Source organism: Erpetoichthys calabaricus, chromosome 3 (genome assembly GCF_900747795.2).
Source record: "Erpetoichthys calabaricus chromosome 3, fErpCal1.3, whole genome shotgun sequence".
Classification (NCBI taxonomy): Eukaryota; Metazoa; Chordata; class Cladistia; order Polypteriformes; family Polypteridae; genus Erpetoichthys; species Erpetoichthys calabaricus.
Genome location: NC_041396.2, coordinates 185,603,850 through 185,624,851, shown reverse-complemented (window position 1 = coordinate 185,624,851; position 21,002 = coordinate 185,603,850). Strand labels below are relative to the sequence as shown.

The window sequence follows — 21,002 nt, the reverse complement described above, 5'->3', positions numbered from 1 at the left end:
TCCTAAAGGCACATTTATTTGAAGCAGGAAAGTATAAACATAAGGCATTGTTACACAGATGTAAGAAAATAAGTAAAGTCTTCACAACTGAAAACTAGTGTTATAAACTAAATTAGCTTTATAAAAAGTGTACACACTTAATATTAATGCAAAGATGAATAATTACCTTTAACAGTAAACAAAATAATTCATAATTTAGAAGCATTCCTACAAGTAACAGAATTCAAAATGCTTGTATGTCTAGGAATAAAAACTCTTGGGATCCTAAATCTGCAGCCTGATGGTAATAGCTGAACTTTAAGAAAAAAAGAGGTTGGCTATTGCCTAAAAGAATTGAGCCTTCTTACAAATTTGTTCTGTGTTATGATTAAATTTTAGCCTGTTATCAATTATTGTCCCTTGATATTTGTAGTGCTCTATCATGTCCACTGCCTCCCCTTTTAATTAATGTTGAATAATTAAAATATCTGAGTGTTCGAGTTGGTGAAAGATTAGGGAAGTTTGGCAAATTCTTTTTGATAAAGTTACTAATTTATAAATAGAGACAAGGAATTATCTATTGTCACACAAGTCCAATTGGGAAGCAGTTAAAGGGCCTGAATAATAGTAGTTCCACACCAGACACGGAGGTGGCAAGGTACACCGACTTTCTCTCTCAATCCTCACAGACCATCCATGGGAAATCCCGCACGGTTCTGGCACAATTGATGATGTCACTTCCGTTTCCTGCGCCATTGATGACGCCACTTCCTGTCCCAGCCCCACTGATGATGGCACTTTCTGTCCAGATGACATCACTTCCAGATCCGATCCTGATGATGTCACTTCCTGTCGTGCCATTTAAAGCTGCCACCTGTGTGCTGTACTTATTGGTGCTGAGCTTTGCACTGTGCTGGTATGGAGAGCAATAGAGAAGCGCTTCTCAACTAAAATAAACGTGTATTGTGCTTAAAACTTGTGCCTGGTGTCTGTCTGTGTCAGGTTTGGGCGACTGGTGCTAACCCTGCAGGTATATATATTTATTTATTTATTAAATACCTTTCTCAATGGATTAATAGCTGTTCACTGAGTCAAAAAATGAATTAATGCTTACTGTGAGCAATATTGGCAAAAAAAAATTTACATAAAAATAGGGCCTCTTCACTGTCTGTTCAATTGCTTCTTTACACATATTACGAAAAAGACAACACTCACCAATGGCTTTCGTGTAATGTCTTGCTCCTAACAGCAATTCTGGTGCTCGATACCAAAAGGTAACTACCACTGGATCCAAATCTGCTAAAGGCTTGAGGGGTGAGTTAAAAAGTCTTGCAAACCCCATGTCTGCTATATAAAAAAACATTATACATTGCATTAGTAACATTCAGAAAAAAATACTCTAAACATTTATGTCTTAAGGTATTACCAAATGTAAATACAAAAATTAGGAAGACTATAAGTCCTAATCTAGATGGCTAAGGAATTTGCACCAATGACATTACTTCACATCAATGTTGCCTCTAAAGTTGTAAGACTTTCTGTTTCAGCATACAACATTTCCAATTTTGCACAAATCTGCTCACCCAGCACAAAATTTCCAAAGGATGAATGGCATAATGATACTGCGAATCAATTATTAAAACCTCGAATATCTGTAGAGCTAAAACAGACATTAATGTGATCCAATTAGGTTGTCTTGTGCCAGCTCGTCATAAATGTTTACTTAGAAGTAAAACTGACAAATTAGTAAAAAAAAAAATTGCATAAAAAATATATACTGTATACATTCATCCATCCATCCATCCATCCATTTTCCAACCCGCTGAATCCAAACACAGGGTCGCGGGGGTCTGCTGGAGCCAATCCCAGCCAACACAGGGCACAAGGCAGGAACCAATCCCGGGCAGGGTGCCAACCCACCGCAGGACACACACAAACACACCCACACACCAAGCACACACTAGAGCCAATTTAGAATCGCCAATCCACCTAACCTGCATGTCTTTGGACTGTGGGAGGAAACCGGAGCGCCCACAGGAAACCCACGCAGACACGGGGAGAACATGCAAACTCCACGCAGGGAGGACCCAGGAAGCGAACCCGGGTCTCCTAACTGCAAGGCAGCAGTGCTACCACTGCGCCACCGTGCCGCCCCTGTATACATTCAAATATATTCAAATATAGGTTGAATATTCTGGATGCTACACATACTATATACTGTACTTCCATTTTTTTTACTAGTACTTTTAATATTTTTACATTTTAACTCAGCAGGTCTGCAAAGCATGAGATGAACATAACCTGTGCACGGCAGCATAAAAACAGCAGGGGAAAACTCAACTGCAGCCTTCAAATAAATGTGACACTTGAAAATACAGTCCTTCATGAAAACATGATTCTTTGGGCATGCAAACTGACGTGATCACTAAGAAAGTGAAACAGCGTATAACTCAGACTTCCTCACTATAATGCACATCATAAATAAATACCATTAGTGATTACTCACACTTGTTAAACACAGTCAATCAATTCTTCTTTTTTATGGCTAATGTATTAAAACTAAAAAAACACACAACAGCCAGTAGAAAATGAATTAGATATTAGGAAGCCAACTTGATAATCTGCCACATGAAATTCAAGCTGAGTGCTATGGGCAGGAGCAGACAGCCAAAAAATAACATATGGGGATAAACTAAACCTATTCCCTCCTTTAAAGTTACAGTGAAAATTTATTTTACGTGACCTTAATATTTGTTTTTTATTACTCCTTATTGTTTTGGGGATTGTGTGTCAGCTTAACCAGGAATTGACTGTGTTCAAAACAGTTTGTTTGACAAGCACAAGGTAGCTAAAATGAACATTGCTAACACTGAGAAGGTTCCTTAAAATTGTGATTTTAAAACTGTTATTAAAAAAATAAATAAAATAAAAAGGAAAGAAATGCATTTTTGCAAGGTGTTGTCATTTTTGCAAATCCAGTAATGTGATGAGACTGGAAACTCAGCCTTGAGACTCTGATTCCAATAAATCAGCTATGAAAGACTTTCTAATAACTTAGTTGTATGTAATGCATGGTTTAAAAATGATACCAAAAATGGTACAGTTATGTGGCCTGTGCATTTTTAAGGGTCATGGGCAACATATAGTATATCTTCATGAATGAATCATTGAATGAATTAAATTTTATTGTGCATTCAGAAAATATTCATACCTCTTCATTTTTTCATATGTTGTTATGTTGCAGCTGAAATGGTTTAAATTATTTTCATCCATCCATTTTTCAACCCGCTGAATCCGAACACAGGGTCACACGTTCTCTCAATAAACCAACACCCAATACCCCAATCAACACACCAGAATGACAAAGTAAATACAAGATTTTACAAGTTATGCAAAGGTATTTAAATTAAAAAAAAACTGAAATATCACATTGACAAAAGTATTTAGACCCTTTACTTAGTACTTAGTGGAAGCACCTTTTGGCAACAATTATACCTTGGGGTCTTCTTGAGTAAGATGTGACAATGCTCACACACCTAGAATTGAGACTTTCTGATATTCTTCCCTTCTCTTCTTTGTCAGATTGGATGGAGGCCATTGGTGGACAGCTATTTTCAAATCTCCCCAAAGATGTTCTGTTAGGTTCAAATCTGGGCTCTGGCTGAGCCACTCAAGGACATTCCCAGAGTTTTCTCTAAGTCACTCCTCTGTTGTCTTTGTTTTGAGCTTACAGTCATTGTCCTCTTGGAAGGTGAACCTTTGGCCTGGTCTGAAGTCCAGAGTTCTCTGGAGCAGGATATCTCTGTGATTTCTTCCATTCGGCTATCCCTTGACCCTGACTATCTTCCCTGTTCCTAATCCTGAAAAATATCCCCACAGAATGACACTGCCACTACCATGCTTCACAGGTGGAATGGTACTGATGAGCAATGCCTAGTTTCCTCCAGACATTATGCTTAGGATTAAGGCCAAATAGTTCAACCTTGGCTTCACCAGATCAGAGAATTTTGTTTCTCATGGTCTGAGAGTCCTTTCTATGTCTTTCTGCAAACACCAAGCAGGCTGGCATGTGTCTTTTACGGAGGAGAGACTTCTGTGTGGCCACTCTGCCATAAAGGCCAGATCAGTAGGATACTGCAGTGATGGGTGTCCTTCTGGAAATTTCTCCTATTTGCACAAAGGTTCTCTGGAACTCAGCCAGAGTGACCAATGGGTTCTTTGACATCTCTCCTACCAGTGCCCTTCTCCCCCGATTGTTCAGTTTGGCCAGGCAACCAGCTCTAGGGTGAATCATAGTTGTTTCAAACTTCTTCCATTTAACAATTATGGAGGCTATTGTGCACTTGGGAACCTTCAACACTGTAGAATGTTTTTTGTAGCATTCCCCAGCCAACAAAATCCTGTCTAATCTCTGCAGACAGTTGCTTTGATCTCATGGCCTCAATTTTCTCTGATACACTGTCAACAGTAGGACCTTATATAGTAGAGACAATTGTGTCAGTCAGTCAGTCAGTCATTTTCTAATCTGCTTTGTCCTGGACAAGGTTGCTGTGGGTGCTGGAGCCTATCCCTGCCAGCATAGGGCACAAGGCATGAACAAACCCTGGACAGTTTGCCAGTCCATCGCAGGTGAAACACATACACACACACACACACACATTAGGGCGAATTTAGTATCGCAAATTCACCGAACCTGAATGTGTTTAGACTGTGGGAAGAAGTTGGAGCACACAAGGAGAACATGCAAACTCCACACAGGGAGGATACAAGACATGTGTCCAGGTCTCCTTACTGTAAGGCAGCAGCACTACCGCTGCACCTTTCCTAATCATGTTGAATCAATTGAACTTACCACAGGTGGACTTCAAACAGGGTAAAAAAAACCTCTACAATGATCTAAAGAATGGAATGTGCCTGAGCCAAATTTCAAGTGTCATAGCAAAGGGTACCTATACTTGTATCAATGTGAAAAAAGGCAAGGAGTCTGAATAATTTTTGAATGCATTGTATGTACTTTAATAGTTAAAATGAACTAAATACATTTTCAAGTGTTGTCAACAACCCAATAAAATTATTACATATGAATAGGTAGCTATAATGCATATATCATGTAATGCTCACAGGGTGATGCAACTGAAAAATCTTTGCTTATACACCAACTCAGTCCTTATAGGCAACATTGCTTCACATCTAGTTATCTTTTCTGCACTCTAATCTTGAATATTAACTTGTTCACAAAACAAATTGCACTTATTTTTCTACATACTTACAGTATACAGGTCTAGTTCAGATTTAAAACAATGAGTGACATTGTTTAGTTGGATACAATTTCTCAATTAGTTTCTCAATAGTTTCTCAATTTTTTAATTTTTAATAAATTTGCAAAAATCTCAAGTAAACTTTTTTCACGTTGTCATTATGGGGTGTTGTGTATAGAATTCTGAGGAAAAAAATGAATTTAATCCATTTTGGAATAAGGCTGTAACATAACAAAATGTGGAAAAAGTGATGTGCTGTGAATACTTTCCGGATGCACTGTACCTGAACAGATGAGGTATATTGAAACTACAAATTTCAAATGAAAAAGGGTTGCAATTTCACCTTTGTAAATAACATTTAAATGTTTATTTTCAAACAATATTCTGAGGACATTGCCAAATTTAAATCTATTTTGTTCCGATTTCACTTGTTATTCTCCTACATGTAAAATAACAAGTTAAATTAATCATGTTTTCAGCTCAACATTCTATATTGAATAATCTGTTTCAAGCTTTACTTTGGAACCTTGCTTCAAATATTGTCAACATCTGCCATAGGAGAAGGTAAAGGGCTGTATGCATGCTAAACTGTTGCATTAGAAATATATATTAAAAGGAGCAGTGAAATTTTAAAACTATATTCACTGTTTATACAGATATTTGTACACTAAAAACAATGTAGTACTGGTATACAGTAGAGTAAGAGGTCATAAGTTTCATCCATCCATTTTCCAACCCACTGAATCCAAACACATGGTCACGGGGGTCTGCTGGAGCCAATCCCAGCCAACACAGGGCACAAGGCAGGAACCAATCCCAGGCAGGGTGCCAACCCACCGCAGGACACACACAAACACACCCACACACCAAGCACACACTAAGGCCAATTTAGAATCGCCAATCCGCCTAACCTGCATGTCTTTGGACTGTGGGAGGAAACCGGAGCGCCCAGAGGAAACCCACACAGACACGGGGAGAACATGCAAACTCCACGCAGAGAGGACCCGGGAAGCGAACCCGGGTCATAAGTTAAGTCTTTAAAATATAACAAGAGTATTTTGAAGAAAATAATCTGAATAACATACTACATTTTATCTAGAAAAAGGTTGTTGCTATGAACATTTGTATATACACCAACATGGCAATTCTGTGTACAGAGACAGGGAGCAAGATGTGTTAATGTGATGGCTAAGAAGATAGTGCCTATTATAGCTCAGAATAAAGTATGATTATTGCCTGACTCTGTCTCTTTAGCACACATTTATCTTGGTTATCATAGCAGGGTGTTCGAACCTGTTCTAGCATGGCTGCAATGTTTCTTAAATAGTTTGAAAGTTATTTGAAATGTATATGACAAGGACAGTCTCTAACACAATGACAAAATAAAGCATAATAAAAACAAGCAAAAAAAAAAATCAAAGATGTTCCATTTTCTCCACCTAAACAAAAATACCTTTTCTTTCCTTTATATGAAATAAATATTTTAATTATTAATATATAAAATACCTATTTTAACTCTTCCTCTTTCAGGTCCTTCTCCCATGACCAAAATATTTGCTGGCTTCTGAAAAACAAAATATATTCATATATTATAATATTATTATTATTGTGCATATTATTAATATTATAATATAAGCTATTATAATAATCCTACAATACTTTCAAAACACAAAATTAAAATATGCACAATAGCAAACATCTACTTTGCTTATTTCAATGTTTTGAAAATCATCACAAAAATGATTTAAGTAAGTTTTAAAGAAAATCTGAAAATGGTACTTGATAACATTAAGATTGATATCTAATGTAGACACTGGTACAAGAATAAGACACTTACTTTTGTTACTTATTATCAAGGGGCTCATTTAAATGTCCTCAAGATTTTGCTATTCAAAATGTAAAAAAGTATGGTCTCTTTAAAAATCTGCTGCAGTACAAGAATTTATGATAAGGTTATAACCACTCTCAGCAAACATGATTTACTAATATTGTTTTTTTAAACAAATAACATTTAAAATTTAATATCATGTAAACTTTTATTCCAACATAATAAGGAACATACTAGTATAAATAACAGACTGTGTGAAAATCTCTAGAAAGCAATAACTGATGTCAAGAAAAAAAGTCACATTGGCTCATTAGCAAGGGCACAGCCTCAGAACCAAAATTACCTGACAATGCTCAAGTAATAAAAACAAAGATTAATATATGAGCTTCTAACAGTTCAATTAGACAATTTAGAAATCAAGAAAGAATGCTTAGCTTGACGGTTGAGGAAAATTGTAATGGTTAGTCTGGATAGATGCAAAACCACATTAAAAATTCTACTTTTATGTGCTGTAGTTTATGTGACCTTTTGACTTGAGATGTGTCATTACTGAGGTGTTGTTCTTTGAAATATTTAATAAAAATAAATATGTATACTTTTCAAAATATCGAAATAGTAACCTTGAGACTTAATCAATTATAATTAAAATAAGGACAGGAACCTACTTTAACAGAAAAAGTCATACAAGTAATTGTCATACAATCCAGTAGCACTAATGCAGAAATAACATTTATGTTTATTACTTACACTTTTAACTGCATTATAAATGATACACATTAGACAGCAGAACCTGATTTTCAGTGCTGGATTGTAGGTTTTGTGCTTGTTACACAAAAGAATCCTGCATGGCTTAATTTAAAGTGGGAATATCCCACTGCAATTTAAAAGCAAAAAAAAAAAACAACTTTCATTATTTCTCATTTCTGGTGTTTGTTGAACTTTGAAGCCAAAGTAATGTTGAATTGCAAAAAAAAAAAAAAAAAAAGCACAGAATGTAAGTGAGCGGCAGGCACATATGACATATACTAATTACTGCACTTAAAGTCCAGTTCAATGGCTAATTCTGGACTATTATATAGTCATAAGCAATAGCAGTAGATCACATATGTTAGGTAATTCTTAAGTAGTAACAATCTTAAACTAATAAATATGATTTCACAAAAGTATTCTGAATGTTGGGTAAATCTTTTTTTTTTATTTTATTTTTATTGATTTTATTAAAATCACACAACATTCCATACAAATAAATACATTTTTAAAAAAATAAGATCGAAAACAAATCAAACCCCACCCCTGAGTAAGAGAGCTAAGCCAGAAGACTAAAACTTAAAGCTAGTAAAAATAAGTAAATAGATGAATTAATAAGTTAATAAAAATAAATGGAGTTAAAAAAAAGAAAAATTGGAGAGAATCTGCTTCCTCAGTGCTTTAAAAGCTTATTCTAAGATGTTATTGATTAGATCCTGCCAGGTTTTGAAAAAAGTTCTGCACAGATCCTCTAAGTACGAATTTGATTTTTTCCAGTTTCAAATAGTATATAATATCAATTACCCACTGACTTAGAATAGGAGAGTTAGGATTCTTCCAGGTTAGCAAGATAAGTCTACATGCCAATAGTGTAGTAAAGGCAATTACAGTTTGTTTGTCCTTCTCCACTTTAAGCCCATCTTGTAGTACACCAAACACAGCTGTTAATGGGTTAGGAGTGATTGTGACACCAAGGCTGTCTGATAGGAATTTAAAGATTTTGGTCCAGAATGATGTTAATTTGGTGCAGGTCCAGAACATGTGGCCTAGTGAGGCTGGAACTTGATTGCAACGTTCGCAGGTTGGATCTTGCCCTGGAAACATTTTGGACAATTTTAAGTGAGACAGATGTGCTCGATATATAATTTTGAGTTGAATAATTGTATGCTTTGCACATATGGAGCTCAAGTGAATTCCCCGCATTGCTACCTTCCACTCCTTTTCTGAGATGTTGAGTGAGAGATCCTTTTACCAATGTCCTCTTGGATCTTTGAAAGAGAGGGACTCTAGAATGGTTTTATATATTGCAGAAATGCTATCTGAATCCTCAAGGCAGGTTCTGTTTAACAAAGTTTCTGATTTGAAGGTAGTGAAAGAAATGTGTTGCTGGAAAGTTAAATTTGGAATGTAAGTAGTTCCTTGGATGCAAAGACACTGTCTATATACAGATCTGTAAGTGATTTAATCCCAAATGTTTTGCAGACATTAAAAACTGCAAATGTTTGACAGAGTGGAAAAAGGTGGTTCTTGTGCAGAGGTGCCACAGATAAAAGCTTCTCTATCTTAAAATGCTTCCTACATTGGTTCCATATTCTGAGTGAATGAAGCACAATTGGGTTGTTAGTATATTGGCGATAACTTGCATTTATTGAGGCACAAAGCAAGGAATATAAAGAAGTGCTGCAGGATTTTATTTCTATTGCGGACCAAGCCTGTGTATGTTCGTCTGTTTGTGTCCATGTCCAGGTTTTTATAGCTTGTATATTTGCTGCCGAGTAATAAAACTGAAAGTTAGGTAGAGCCATGCCACCTTCCGTTTAGATCTTTATAGGGACACTCTTTGGATACGTGGATATTTTGAATTTCAAATAAATGAGGTTATGGTTGAATCTAATTTCTTAAAAAACGATTAATTGCTGTATATTGGAATGCTTTGAAATAAAAAGAGAAGCTTAGGGAGGATATTCATCTTAACAATAGTAATTCTTCCAGCTAAAGTGAGATGAAGGGTTGACCATCTATGCAAGTCTTGCTTAATTTTTTCCATACAGACAGCGAAATTTTGTTGATATAGAGCTTTATGTCTTCTTGTGATGTTTACCCCTAGGTATTTAAACTGATCTGCGATGATAAAAGGAAAGGTATTCAATCTAATATTGTGTGCTTGAGAATTCACTGGAAAGAGCACACTTTTAGTCAAATTAATTCTGAGAACAGAAATCTTTTGAAATTTTGTAAGTGCTGTTTTGACTGCAGGCACAGAATTTTTTGGATCTGATATATACAGTACCATATCATCTGCATATAGAGAAATTTTCTGTTCAAGTCCTTCTCTGATAATCCCCCTTATCTCATAAGTATTTCAACAGTGAACTGCCAGTGGCTCAATGGCGATTGCAAAAAACAGTGGTGACAAGGGGCATCCTTGTCTGGTACCACGTCCTAGTTTAAAGTAGTCTGAATTAAAATTGTTAATACAAACTGAAGCTTCTGGATTGGTATACAGTAGTTTGATCCATGCACAAATGTTTGGGCCAAACCCAAATTTCTCCAATGTAGTGAAAAGGTAGTCCATTCAATCATATCAAATGCTTTTTCTGCATCCAACAATAATATCATCTCTGGGGTGTTTGACTTTGCGGATGAATATATTACATTAAACAGGCATAGAAGACTGGAAGCTAAGTGTCGGCCTTTAATAAATCCTGTTTGATCTTGTGATATTACCAAAGGCAGCACTTTCTCCATCCTTCTAGCTAGAACTTTGGAGAGTATCTTAACATCATTATTCAGAAGTGAAATTGGTCTGTATGATGCACATTGTAATAAGTCCTTATTTTGTTTAGGAAAGACTTAATGCTTGGTGAAAAGTTTGAGGTAGAATTTTATTGTCTCTAGCTTCTGTAAATGTTGCTAATAAGAGGGGAGCTAGCTGAGTGGAGAATTTCTTATAAAATTCAGCAGGGTAGCCATCGGGGCCTGCTGCTTTCCCGCTCTGAAGTGACTTAATAGCATCTAGTAATTTTGTTAGCGCAAGAGGTTTATCCAATTCCTCTGCGCTGAGAGTATCAATTTCTGGTATCTGTAATGCATCCAGAAATGCATTAGATTGTGTGTTGTCTTCTTTAAACTCAGTAGAATATAAGGATTTATAGTAATCTCTAAATGTGTGCATTATATTTTTATGGTCAATAGTACAGTTAGGGACATATACTATAGGACAACAGGAGTTTTAGGCCTACTAATGGTAACTTAAGTCTCTTAAAGCACCATCACCATGTGTTAGGCCCAGAGGTCTGGAACTGTGAGGTGAAATTTAAGGGCTCTAAGGTCACCTCTACCTCCAGATTATTCAATCCTATGCCTAGGAAAGGGAGATGGATAACACGGGGGCCCGCTAAACATATCTATAGACACTAAGAAAGTATAAAAGACATCTATTTAATATATAAAGCATATATAGAGTTTATTTTTTAGAAATACACTGGGCAGTGCTATGTAAAATTATGGCAAAAACTGGCATATTTAAACATACCTGAAATCACCCTAACAGGGCTGAAAGTGAATTGCTATAAACAGAATATTATATTTTTCTTCAAAGTTCTTTTTAATGGATGATGAATATAAGGGTATAACCTCAAGTATACCATATATTCAAATTTTTATATAAAAAAAAAAACTCAGAGGAAACATTTGAGAAATCTCTCCTTTTCTAATAGACAATAGTACAATAAGCAATTTGCTCAAAAATGGGAATACATATATTGAAAAGGACAATGAATACAGTTTAAAATTAATTTTGTAGTTTTATACTGATTATGCTACATTTTTAAATATACTTTTCTCCACTGCTGATACCTTACATTTTGTATTTGAGTATTTCTGCTAACAAGAGATACTTCTGGAGGTTTTAATCAACCATGCAAAAAGTTGTTAAGAATGTGTAATTTTACACACTAATAATAATAATAATAATAATAGTAATAATAATACATTTTATTTAATAGGCACCTTTCTTATCACTCAAGGTCACCTTACAATAAAGTTAAACAATAATTAAAAAAATAAAAACAAGAAAATGATAAATCACACAGCAATAATTAGTAAACCAACAAATATGACAAGCAGTAAGAGTGTAGAATTCACAATTGATATGCCAGCTTGAAAAGATAAGTTTTTAGAGTAGTTTTAAACTGTGCTATTGAGTCAAGTTGACGAATATGAGAGGGAAGAGAATTCCAGAGTTGAGGAGCACTATGAGAGAATGCTCGAGCTCCCATAGAACTGAGTTTGATGTGTGGTATAGAAAGTAGAGCTGCAGATGAAGATCTGAGTAAATGAGAGGGAGTATAAATCTGGAGGAGATCAGTGAGGTAGGGAGGAGCAAGGTTGTGGAGAGCTTTAAATGTTAAGAGCAGTATTTTATATTGTATTCTGTAGTTAACAGAACTATTACTATTTATACTATTACTGTTTGTGTTCTGTTTTTAAGCAAATAATGCCTCTGACTCATGTAGTGAACCTGGCCACTTACCTACTCTATATTCCATCTGTAAATAATATAAGTGAACTGTTGTTTTATGTACTTAAACTTGCACAGTAACTTCAAATCCAGTAGTGGTTTCTAATGCGGGTGCTGGGCGCTGCTCCACCAAATATTTTAAAAAGTCTACTTAAATTAATTAGGTAATGTGAAACAATCATTAAATAAATTTGTTTGCACAACATGCCTGGTGTCTGCACATGTCAACACCCATTAAAAACTGGTTCTACGTGAATAAAAAAAAAAACAAAAAAAAAACAAAAAACGTGTGAATACCTATATTTCCGGAGTGAAGTACGCCAGCCAAGTGAGAGTCTATGTAAGTCTTTGATCTTATGGCAAGCTGGTGACCTGAAGCTGCCATTTAATTGGTTGCTTTCAGATTTTTCCTGTTGAGGCAGCTCTATGTACCCAGGACACTACCACAATCACTGTCAGCGAATTAGTATTGTTTTAGGTTTTTCTTAATCTAAAGTGATTGGACAATTACCAATGCACTATGTCATGTTGATGAGATAAGAAGAAGAAGGCAAATTCTAGTTGAACTTCAGAAATCAAAGCAAATTCAGTTATTTCTTTAACGAAACACTCCTTCATCAATCATTCTTTACATGTATATAGCACTTTTTTCACTACTCAAAGCACTCTGTGTGTAGCCAACATTACAGTTTGAATATGTGTTTTTTCTTTTCTTCTAAGATATGAAGTGCTGCTTCATCTTGTCCCCCCCAAAACTGCACCCCTGCCTAAATTATTTTCACCAGCCGCTACCGTTCAAATAATGTTTGGTATAGAAAAATGCTGTGTAAATGGAAAAAGGTGTTCAAATTTCCAAAAAAAAATATGATTTCTTACGTTAATTAAACTGATATTGAAGGTTTTCGATTTAAACCCACATGTGTACATTTTGTTTCCCCCCTTTTTATCTCTTCTATAATTAAGTAATTTAAAATTAGGAATGTCAAACTTTATCTAGTTAGTTACATTACAATGAAATATTCAACTAACAGGCTCTACAAAAAGAAAAATATGTTTTCTCAAGTACTGCTAGATATAAACCAATGAAATGAATGTCCTCCTGCAATTCTATTAAAAAAAGAATTCTGAGCTCATGTACCAGCATGGGTGTGTACAAATTTTGTATTGATTATCTGCAAACTACTCACTTTAACAAATTCATTGTTCAACTGGATCCCAAGTCAATGCACAAGTAACAAAACAATTGCAGGGAATATAATTGGCAAATAATTGTCAACAGAATTATAGCTCACCAAAGATGTTTCCTCTTTCAATATTATTTTTATATCTTCATCATGTTCACTAGTGAGAGCATACATTATAATGACTAACATTTACATGTGCACTTTTCACTATTTTGTGAACCTGCATTCTCTACTCTGAGATTTCATGGGGAATGGAGGCTGATTCCAACAGCATCATACACAAGGCAAAAAAGTAAAAAGTTTTTTCATCAACAAACATGTTATTATGTGTAACAAAAACATGTAAATACCAAAGTGTCAACATTCATACAGTAGGAGGGTATGTCTTGTGTCCAACACAGTACTAATGCAAATTAAGTACGCATCCTTTTTGTGATATGTTTTGAAACAGTCACCAATGCACATCCTGATGTTGCAATCGAGACAGTAGAAGTGTGTTCCTTTGCAGACTTTTCTTATAATATTTTTTCTGTTGCATGAACATGAAAGTGTAGAATGTCAGTGCCTGAACCACATAATCGATGCACTCCCTTGTATCATTATAGGCTTCCACAGTGCAAAGCTTAGTGACTCCACATTTTCCCTGACGCGAACAACAGTTGTTGCATTGTGAACAGTGCTTAGGGGCTAATGTCTTTCTTGTCCTTCTACTTGATCACAATCATTTTGCCTTTTTGCCACACACCTACTTGCACCACAGTAAACCTTTAGGTGACTGAATATACCAGGCATATCACGGCAGTTCAAACTTACAGCTCCATATGCAGCAGTTTCGCTATTTGTGTCAACATTTGTTGACCAGTTCGCAGTGTCATCACTATCACTTGGTTCAACTAAAGGTTTGGTTTCAGTTTTTTCTAAAACTAGTTTAACAGCTTCTCATTTACATGCCATTGGGTTGCAGGCGGCACCCTACTCATGAATACTGATGAGTTACCTTAGACTGGCAAAACCTATAGAAATATTCATGATTTTTTTTGCTCTAGATGGCAGAAAAATACAGTCCCAAGAGTTATTTGGTGGCTTAACAATCTAAAGCAGATAATTATATGTCACCCAAAATCTGACTCGGAATAATCAGGTGTGTAAAGAATTCTGAGTCCGAGTCATTCTTGGAGTCAATGCCAAGGAGGTTAATGGGGTGCTAGTCCACCGTCGAATACAATCACTTAATCAACCCTCTCCAATACCCCCCCCCCCCCCCACAAAAAGCAGTCAAACGGCAACTATGCAATTGTAATTAAAGTAACATAAGAAGAACAAAGTTAAAAGAAACCATATGGTTAACACATAAGAATTGGTAACATTAAGTTTTATCTACAAAATGTAGTCCTACTTGTCTTCTCCAGTGTCTGATTCGTATTATAAACCACTGCTTTCCTTAATAATTCACCATACATTATTGTCTTAATTTCCAAAGCTGTTTAATCAATGGACATTAATGTTCTCAACCACCCACGACTATGATTTTTTTATACATTATAGTAATTCTGTTTAGATGTTTTTCCTGTTACTGTATTTAATTTCCAACATCCATATTTTTAGAAGACGAACGAAAGATAACTTTGGGTTAATCAAATATTACATGTAAAATGTTTTATTTTTTTACCTACAAAATGATGGATTATGTTATTCCCTATATATAGTAAATTGCCTTCAGAATGGCAAATTCCCTAAATGAGAGCCCGAAATGAAATGTGAAATTTGAGGAAGAGGATGCAATGCACAATCAAAGCCAAGAACTGCCAGGTGTGAAACAGCTGACAGACCCCTTTGGTTGCCCTAATATATTTGTGTACTGTCTACCGCCGTTAGTGTAGACAGACTGATAGTCGAAAGGAGTAAGTTGTGAAATTAAACAATCTTCATGAAAACAGTGTTGAAAAATCCCAAAAGGTGTATAAAAAGACAGCTGCAGCAAAGATGCTAATGCTAATACATGAAACAGAGAGGTAATGTTAGAACAGACTGCTCAACAGACATTAGATTAGTAAGTGTTAAATTAATTCAGTGATAAACTGAACTATATTTTAGTGTTAACACCATACCCATTTTATCATACAAAGCAGTGTTTACTGCTAACTTAACCTTTAAAACAGGCATGTGCAACCTACGGCCCGCAGGACGAATCCGGCTCGCGTACTGATTTTATACGGCCTGCGACCACTTTTCCAAATATCATTGAATCTGGCCCGTTAACCCTCTTGGTGATGCCTGTTTGTTCTTGTGGTATTGTTGGATTATTTTTGATAGTATGATGCAGCCAGTGCTTTCTGAAGTACTTTATATTGTGCTTCCCCCACTTTTACGGCACGTCCGGAACTGTTGCACGTTTAAAGTGTGCAAGAGCTCGTAGTCACGTAGTCGTTGACTCTGCTGCATCTCTCTGCTCTGCTGTTGTGCGTAGCATAGCGCAGTCTTTGCATGTTTTTTGCTAGTGCTGTACCTATCTGCATATTGTTTCGAGTTTCACGCTATATCGGCCCACATTTCAATACTTTCAAAAACTTGTGAATTTTTGATCAAACCCTAATTAAGATGGCTTCAACAAAGAAGAGAAAAGTGGACGCTGAGAGTCGTACATTTCAAGAGAAATGGACTGATGATTATTTTTTTATAATGCAGAAAGAAAAACCTCTTTGCTTGATATGCTTGGAAACTATTTCAGTTTTAAAGGAATACAATTTAAAAAGACACTACAATACAAAACACGCTAATTACAACAGTTACAAAGGTAAACTAAGAACAGATAAGATACAAAATTTGAAAAAATGTGTATCGGCACAACAGATGTTATTCCGCAAACATACTGATGTAGCTGACAATATTGTTCGTGCAAGTTTTATTGTTAGCGAAAAAATTGTGAAGCACTCAAAACCATATTCTGAAGGCGAGTTTGTCAAGGAATGCCTTACTGCAGTCACGAAAGTTCTGTGTCCAGAGAAAAGCCATGAAATGGAAAAGATAAGTCTTTCTCGTTGGACAATAACCCGACGAATCGACGAAATGGCCAGTGACATAAAATTAAGCATTAAAAATATTGCATCAAAATTTGAAGCATTTTCCATTGCTCTTGATGAGAGTACAGACTCCAACGATACCGCTCAATTGGCTATATTTATTCGCGGAGTTGACGCTAGCTTCAATTGTACGGAAGAATTGCTTGCTCTCCAACCAATGAAGAATACAACAAGGGGTGAAGACATTTTCCAGGAAGTAAAAACTGTTTTTACTGTATTTGATTTAAAGTGGGAAAAGTTATGCAGAATATCCACTGATGGAGCTCCATCGATGATTGGACCAAACATCGGAGTTGTTGCCCAAATAAAAACCAAATTATCAAGTAACAAAATCAATACCGAAGATTTGTCGGTATTGCATTGCATTATACACCAGCAAAACTTATGTGCAAAATCAGTTAAATTTGCACATGTGATGGGCACAATAACTGCATGTATAAACTTCATTAAATCCAGGGCGCTAAATCACTGCCAATTTCAAGAATTTCTGGCTGACGTTCTTTCTGACCATGAAGATCTTACATTTTATTGTGAAGTGCGTTGGCTTAGCAAGGGAAAAATGTTGAAATGTTTTTATGATTTGAGAAATGAGGTATCTCTTTTCATGGACATGAAAGGAAAACCTATTTCTGAGCTAGAAAACAAACCATGGCTGTGTGATCTTGCATTTCTTGTCGACCCAACAACACATCTAAATGAACTTAATGCTAAATTACAAACTCAGGGACAAATGATTCATGAGCTTTATGGACACATAAAATCATTTCAAAATAAGCTTTGACTCTGGGAAAGCCAATTAAAGGAAGGCAATACTTATCATTTTCCCACACTTGCAAACCACACAGATTTTGATTGTGAATCATTTGCGAATGAATTAAATTCATTGAGTGGAGAATTCAACACTAGGTTCTGTGATTTTAAAAATCAAGAAGCAAACTTGCAAATTTTCTCTTGTCCATTTGATGTTGATGTCGAACTAGCTCCACTTTCATTTCAAATGGAATTAATTGAACTACAAGTGAACCTTGTCCTGAAATCAAAATTCAATGATATTGAATTACTTGACTTTTATAAAAACTATTTCCCACGTGACAAGTTTCCAAAGCTGACAGCTTTTGCTCAGAAAAGAATGACTCTATTTGGCAGCACCTATAAATGCGAGCAACTTTTTTCAAGGATGAACTTCGTAAAATCCAAAACCAGGACGCGAATTACTGATGAGCACCTAGAAAAAACGTTGCGAGTTTCCACGTCCACAATATCTCCTAATATTGATAAGTTTGTGTCCACCATGCAATCTCAATCGTCGCATTAATAAAGAGTTTTTATTAAATAATATATTAATAAATATTTGTTGTTTTTTTTTTGGCCTTCTTGCATTTTCGATTTTCAGAAATACATATATATCCTGAAGTACTCCGGCCCGCGTAATCTTTCTACTTTCTAATCCGGCCCATAGTCCTGTCAAGGTTGCACATGCCTGCTTTAAAATAAGCTTCTATATAAGCTATTTTATTTTGTTTAGGTATTTAATGTGGTAAACAAGCAGATTTAGCAGTATTTTGGAGATCAGCCAATAGAGGCTAATTCTTATTAGTCGTGAAAGAAAATGGTATCACTCGCCTCTATAATGGCCAAACCTGCAAAAGGTATACTCACCTCAGTGTCTATTCTCTTCAACATGAAACATAAAACACTTCAGGCAAGAATGTGCCAATGTTCTGACATTTGTTTACTGTGTGTCTTCAAAAAATCTCGAATACACATGTTTACATGTTCTAAAATGTGAAAAAATATTTATTTTACCTTAAACACTTTATCTAAACCGCTTACATTTCCTACAAAGATGCTAAACTATCTGTGCTTGACGTAAATGAAATAAAAATACATAACCTGTATTTTCTCAATAAAGTAAAACCAATTCTCTAAAAAATTGAATACGTAGCTGCAATAAAACCGAAAAACATTCAAACATATGACCACTTGAATTAGTAAAATAATGCACATTAGAGATTTTATAATATTTAGTTGCAGAGCTATGACATGGTTTGGGCCCACCCAATCGTGAAGGATTATTTGGTGTCTGCTTTTGTTTTTGGCTGTTCCTCACAAAGTTGAGGGAGTTATGAACACCTATAGGTAAATCATTTTTAAAATTGCTATGAACAAATGATGACCACTGTGATAAAATGATAAACTAAACAGCTGCTTTAGAAACTGTAATAAATTATAATAAAGTAATAAATTCATGGAGTCCACATAATGAATGGAATCCACATAATAAATCTTTGGAATCTAAAGACGGATCTTGAAGGAAATACATCAGAAATGTGGGACTACCGAAAACATTTTAACTGGAATGCCAGATACTATCTGCAGCATGATTTTTGTAAAATCTTCAGTAAGGACTTTAAAGCAGATACTGAAACTAACCATCCTCAAAATTTTACTGTTTGATTTGAGAAACCATGGGATAAAGTGAAAATTCTGTTTTACTAGGGGGCTCCGCCCCCTGCTCGCTTCGCTCGCCAACCCCTGGCGTTGGAGCATGACAAAGAGTGAGATGTATGAATTAGATATAGAATAGTGTGCAGGTTTGGATGCCTATATAAATACAAAATAGAGTGTTTGGCATAGAGTAATGTTTTATTGGAATATTTCTCTGTATACAACATTAGTAGTAAAGATGGTGTCTTGTCTTTGAATGAGTCTTCCTTGGCATGGATCATTTTTAATTTTAACTTTAATGTGAGATGAACGTCGAACACATGAGAAGGCAAAATAAAGTTGTCCATGTCCAAAAACGGGTTCAGAGAGGTAGATGCCAACCTTGTCCATGGTTTGTCCTTGTGATTTGTTGCTGGTCATGGCAAATGCAGGTTTAATGGGGAACTGTCGGTGTTTCAATGTAAAAGGTAATTCTAGGTCAGAACTCGTAAGGTCAATTCCAAGAATGAGAACAGTATTGTTAGCATGTGAATCAGAAAGAACTGTTGCTTGAATAACATCGTGTGTTATGGTGTTGACGACTAACCGTGTGCCATTGCATAAACCCTGTTTAGTGTTAAGGTTTCTTAATAGCATGATTATTGTTCCGTTTTTAAGGGTAAGGTTGTGTCGTGGTCATTCGTCCGGGTTAATAGTGTTCAAATATTCTAATGGGAAATTCAGATGTTCATTGTCGTCATCAGAGTCAACTTTGTCAGAGCTTAGAAAGAGCCGTGTCTCTCCAGGAAGTAATGAAATGACCTGGTTAATAATGTGATTAACATTAATATTTTTTGGACATAATATAGTGCGTTGTGTTAACCACATATGCGAAAGCAGTAGGGGCCATTGCCTTTTGGTGGCCTGATATGTACTCCGGTAGATGCAAAAGCAAATGAACTATTGTAGGATCTAATGCAGTTCATAAAGTTTTTACTTTCAGGCAGATCCTTAGTTAGAAGCTTCTGTAGATATTCAGGATATGAATGTAAAGGAGGCAGTCTAATTTTCCCCTTTTGACAACAACGTGTAAATTCATTATTTGTATTGCCAGTTGTTTCTTCTGTGAAGTTAAGTGAATGACAATGATTGCAAATGACATTCATTAATCCCAATGAATTTTCCTCAATAGTGGACTCATTATTGAAAGCGTTGTCAGCCAACTGGCGTAAGCGTTTAGCAGACGTCTGGTGTTGATGTCTGCGACGGGCATGTTTTGCTTGTCGTGTTTGAGTGCCGTGTTGTAGCATGTCCATTATTTGTGACGCGCTATTTTTGAGTTTTAATTGATCCGCCTCCGCTTTGCGCAAAGTCCGTTTCACTCTACGTCGTGCATTGTTTGTATCGTGCCTTGTCCGTTTTTGTATGTCGGTCAGTTGAGCTTTCTGCTTTTTGAGTCCTGCTTGCTTGTTTTCTGGCCGGTCATATGCGCGTTGCTTTGCTCCCTTTTTTGTATGTCTGAGACGCAAGCTCTTTTTTTTGAAATCGTGCTTGTTTTGATGCAGCACTTTGAGACGCGCGCTGTATGCATCCACGTTCAATGTGTCTGTTCATTTGGGCATGTCTCTGTAACGGGGTTACTTGAGCTTTGCGTTTTTTGATCCGAGACATTTTTTCTCACGTATTTTCCGAAGCGCATTGTATGCGCCGCCGTGTATTCTTTTTGTTTCATTCGTGTTCGTGTGTTTGGTCCCGTTATCCGATCCGAATCGTTTTGTACCCGTGACCGTGTATGCATGACTTGTTTGTTCCTCAGCGTGCGAAATATGTTTAAGTATTAAGGAGGATTGCACTCACTGTTAATATGGAGCCTTTTCTCCAGTTGAACGGTTAATAGTGCTTTATTTTAATGAGATCCACCTATGCTGCCTAGTGTGAAGGTTTTGAGATGACGTATGTTTAATATGGACGTTTCCT

General features: G+C 35.9%; 1 protein-coding gene across 1 annotated transcript in view; it reads right to left on the bottom strand.

Moving 5' to 3' along the window:
* The window catches only part of cdk19 (cyclin-dependent kinase 19), a 278,819-nt gene that overhangs the window by 70,314 nt on the left and 187,503 nt on the right, over window positions 1-21,002 (bottom strand). Inside the window, exons 5-6 of the mRNA XM_028797596.2 lie at window positions 6,744-6,801; window positions 1,195-1,326 (exon numbers count right to left, since the gene is read on the bottom strand). Of these exons, the coding sequence (XP_028653429.2) occupies window positions 1,195-1,326; window positions 6,744-6,801 (190 nt within the window). The remainder of the gene's footprint in view (window positions 1-1,194; window positions 1,327-6,743; window positions 6,802-21,002) is intronic.